At 36.1% G+C, this 5,114-nt stretch overlaps 1 protein-coding gene across 1 annotated transcript; it reads right to left on the bottom strand.

Annotated features, from left to right (window-relative positions):
- Positions 1-3,898, bottom strand: LOC105458499 (protein zntC). The gene is given in 5 exon segments (XM_011703843.1): positions 1-331; positions 417-584; positions 1,079-1,430; positions 3,188-3,222; positions 3,225-3,898. Coding segments are annotated over 5 exon segments (1,098 nt in total). The 5' UTR covers positions 3,558-3,898; the 3' UTR covers positions 1-121.
- Between the last annotated feature and the right edge of the window lie 1,216 nt (positions 3,899-5,114).

The raw sequence follows: 5,114 nt of genomic DNA, 5'->3' as shown, positions 1-5,114 counted from the left end.
TAGTATTATTGATTGTGAGTCGTGTTTGCAAAGTTCCTGCAAAGTCTGCCGCGCAATCCGTCATACTGCCTAATATGTATATGCAACAGCCACTACATACCTATATAATGTTGGAATCAATTCACTCGCCCATATAGTTGTTAAGAAGAAAAATGACAACAAATCCAACGACTACCGACAGAAATTGTAAAATGCCTGCAAATTTGCGCGAATTTTTATGCCATCTCGTCCTTTCCCTCGGGAGAACTTCGCTTACGGTAACGTATAGCAAAGTTCCGCCTGCCAAACCTTGTAAAATTGGCAATACCACTTTGGACCAATTTGTATTTGCCTATGCGCATTGAAAATGAACGTTAGAATTAGATTATACTCTTCCAAGTAGATATGTTATCCAGAGACAAGTGCAGTTTTCTCACCTGAAACGTTAGCATACCGATGCCGATTCCGATAACGGATCCGATGGCAAATGAAAAAATTGCAAATATTAATTTAAGGACAGATTTATTGACTTTTGCTAATTCCAATCCCAAACAGAAACCGATAACAAACTTGTGCGATGCTACCGCTCCAGTTAATAATAACACCTGAAAAAATGTACATGTACGTGTGTACAAATAATATAGTATGCATACGAAAATGAAATTTATTCGGAAAATCTGCGATAAAATTGATATTATAATAAGTGTCTCTGTTTATATGTACATATGGATCTTACATGAGTGTTATGAGTTACGAGATATCCTGTATAATAATATTCCGTGTACCCGTTTTTGTTTGCTTCATAAATATGCAATATAATGCACAGAGAATGTATGTACACTCTGTAGAGATAATACATGTAATATTCTCTCTCTCTCTCTCCTCTCTCTCTCTCTCTCTCTCTCTCTCTTTGTAATTAAATTTACACACATTTAAAAATTATGCAAATTTAATGCAAATTTAACATGAAAATAATCTTGTAACTACACTACACTTGAACCTCTATTCGCTACTGCTATTATCTCGCAATTCCAATTTACCTTTTCTCGCTCATTACTATTTATTACACTAAATAGTAATTAGCAACGTGTTCACATACCTCAGCGATTTTCATCTGTAATCCTATCGCAAGACCTTCGAGGACGGCGTGTACAGTGAGGGCGAGGGTGAGACCGGCGAGACTGGTATTGGCATCGGTACATTGCTCACTGTGATTTCCATGACACAAAACTGTATTTTCTTCGCTCGTCGATCTCAAACGACAGTCACTCGTGTTGCGTTGCGTCGCGCCGTAATTAGTAAACGTCCACGCATTATTGGAGCTATTACCAAGAGAATTTTGTCGATAGTTGAGCGGTAATCTCATGTCGCCCTCAGACATGTAAATTTTGTTGTCTTGCGTGGCGGCATTGTAACCGATACCATGAGAGTGATTCCGACAGTTTGAACAACTGAAATTCAAGATAGACGTAATTCGATCAAAGGAAGTAAAACCGAGATCTAAAGGGAGAAACGCGCATGGGAAACGAGAACATTTAAACATTTAACTTAATTTCGTCTTCCATCGTCAAATGCTTCTAAGCTAAATCAATCTACAATTTATATATTGTCGAGAATATCCTAGCTATCATTGCGAGAATGTCATTACATCGTTACAAAGAAATCGACAAGAGAAACAAAGTGTATTTTGACATATGCTCCTAATGGAGTGATGGAGCTTTCTACTATATTGCACATGTATATTATGCATGCACGCAATTTGTCCAAAAAAAATTTCAAACAGATGTTAAAAGAATATATAAATATAATTAAAGATCAAATAAAAAAAAATGTGACAAGCTTTCAAATAGCTGATTTTTAAACATAAACACAAAACTTGCGTCGATTATATATTTGAGTGTATTGAAATATGATCTCGACGCTTATATTACAGACAGAATTGATAGAAAACTTCGAGTGTCGATAGCAATCTTGAGAATAGACAACATCGGAAATTGATATCGATATCCAACTATGGACACGACTCGAGTGATCATTCTTCGTTGACGTCCTTGCGGTATAAGTTTGCTGAGTTCATCATGTCCATTTTTTATCTTGATATTTTTAGAGGCCAAGGATAGCTCATTTGAATGCGACTAAACACTCGTTTTATACACGCAAAATATCCGCGCTGCCATTCGTAACTCCAGAATTTATTTCGACAAATTCCATTCGGCCAAACAAAGCCAAGTAGTTAAAAATAACGTATCATTGATCATTATATCACCATCGTGTGGTCTTTTACGTTTGCTACGATCCATTAATTTATCTCGAAGGCGATCGTATGTTCGCTTCCCAACGAGGCGATAATGAAAGCTTTGAAATTTCAATTGTCATTCTCAATTCGTTAAAATTAGATATATTTTAACGAGATTTCATTTAAAGTAATAACCAATTTAATAATAAGGAAAGAGTTAAAAAATTCTAGATAAAATTATTATCGCCGATAATGCGCGATCATAAACAATTCTTGCATTAAATTAACTTGCATATGTATACATACATACACCACAGCTTTGTTAATTTATTTTTCTTCATTCATATGAATTTTGCATTTCAAACTAGAAGAATTATTTAATGATATCGATTGCCTGTTATAAAAATATTTTTCACGTAAATATTCACGTAAAACTGACGCTGAATTTTTATATTTCTATGATAATCCCTCAAAAATTTCGTTAATCATTCGATGCATTCGATAAGCATCTCATTGCTTATCGAAGATACTAGACATAAATCTAATTATGTTCTCAACGATTGATGCCATGCATGCCGTTACATATATCTATATACATACATGCAAATATTCGGAAATAAACCAAGGAATTGGTTTTTTAGAAATTAGATTATAATATTACTCTCATATTACATTAACAGAATTATGTATATATGAGATCTTATATGCATATATATATATGTATATATATATATATATATATATATATATAATTATATAATCATAGTCTATACAAAATCATATATAGTCGAAAGAATAAGAGAGGTGCAGCAGATTGCAAAATAACTTTGTAATTCGCATTCACCACTTTGCATCATAAATTTTCTATCGATCATTTTTCAAGCACATCATTATAGTATCATTACGTTCATGAAATGCGAGCATATTCAAAGAAACTGAATAATAGTACAAGTTCCCTCAGCACGTACCTACCCTCGCTCGTGCGCAATCCTAAAATCCGTGAGCCTAGAATTGAGCGAGAATCCTGCATCTCAGATCCATGATCACTGTCTCGGCAAAAATAGTGTACGCATTCCTCGACTAAATACAATACGAGGAAGCCACAGGAGAACACCAGCTCGGCGTAATCCGGTAGACCTTGGCGCACTTCCGGTAGTACGTGAAGCATCGCGGTGGCTAGGAGGACACCTGCGCCAAAGCACAGGGCACAGGAAAGCAGCAGCTTCCGTTGGAGATGACGAGTACGCGAGACAAAGCAGGCAGGTGCGATGCCGATGATAAAGCTACCGACGCCGATCAGCACCATCGACGCCAGCTTCGCTTGCACGGCATTGCCGAACATTGTCTCGCTGCTAATTTAATGCCTTATGATTTTTGGCGCTTCAAACTTCAAACGCGCACGATCTTTATCCTCGTTTGCGACGGTAATGGAATTTCACTCTATAAGACGGAAATTTGACTTGACTGTTCTGACGCTTGATAGTAATGTTTGCTGATGATTGACACTCCAATCGATCTCTCTTTTTTCGTCGCGTATCTCTCATCTGACATCACCGGATACCGGATTCATTTGGCGGTAATTTTACCTCGATCTCGATTCTTGGGCGCTACGAAAAGAACTTTGTAAAATTTTATACTTTGAAGACGTTGCGCGTACGTCGTAACGACACGATGGACTCGCAATGTCTCAAGACTCTCAAGGCGCGACCCTAATCAGACGGCAATGATAACGCTGATAGAGACCGACACTTGGCATTCGTTATCCACCGACGCGCGGACGTTTTGAGAAGAGTTCACTACGATTTTATCGCTAGTCTCTCGAGTCTTAGCGATATAATATTATTATACTGACTGCGACCTTACAATTAGTTTATCGAACTCGACGATGAGACGAGCAGAACCTTGTTCTCCGACAACTTTGAGAGATTTAGAGAGAGATTTGGAGAGAGAAAGAGACAAAAATTGTTAGATATTGTAAAATCTTGATGAATACCGAATCTGCTATTATATGAGATTAAAGTCTCCTCTTTACGTATAGTCAATGACAATTGACGCGTCATTGTCAAATAAAGTTAAAAACAGAAACGCGCGCGCGGTATTCCTGTGATAATATATATTTCGGTACGCGCTTGCCAGCAATAATTAAGCGATATTGCCAAAAAAGTTTTACGAAAAAGCTAACAAAGCTGCTACGTACGTTTCTGAAGATGCGATTTCAATCAACTTGTGCACAATTGCGATAAGTAGCAACATATGTATGTTTTTGTTGCGCGCAATAAAAAAAGTTTCCAACAAATCGCGTGCACTCTGTGCACGTGCACGCAAAGATAGAATTTTTTATTAAATCTTTCACACATTTTGAAAAAAAAAACATGTGTACATACATTATATCAAAGCCCAATCGATTCAATTCGATACACGTATTGTGTCTAGATATTTGTGATTGTTAGTTAAAAAATTAAGTTTTTATTAATCGATTTAATATCGTATGATATTATTGTTCGATTATCTCAATTTTATAGATAAGCCTTTGCATGCATGTGACACTGATATCGCAAATGCTATAAATTACTATAAATTTTGGATTATACCATATAAATGTGATCATAATTAATGTGCGCACTGACTCAGAATACCTAAATGTTAAATTGATGCCATTTAATATATGTGACTTTATGTCACTTGAAAACAAAATAAATATTTGCAGGATTTGTAATACTAGTACATAACAGGCGCGCGCTTCGCGCACGCTGCGTATTGAATCCCATACATCTTCAAATAACATTTATACCAATTTACATTTTAATTAAACAAATGTTAACAATTTTTGATAAAAGTAAACTTTCAAAAAAATGACGCTTTGCGCGCGGTGCGTATTAAACTCCATACATCGTCCAAT

The sequence above is a fragment of the Wasmannia auropunctata genome, unplaced genomic scaffold, assembly GCF_000956235.1.
Source record: "Wasmannia auropunctata unplaced genomic scaffold, wasmannia.A_1.0 LD334508.1, whole genome shotgun sequence".
NCBI classification, from domain to species: Eukaryota; Metazoa; Arthropoda; class Insecta; order Hymenoptera; family Formicidae; genus Wasmannia; species Wasmannia auropunctata.
This window is presented reverse-complemented; position numbering and strand designations above follow the sequence as displayed.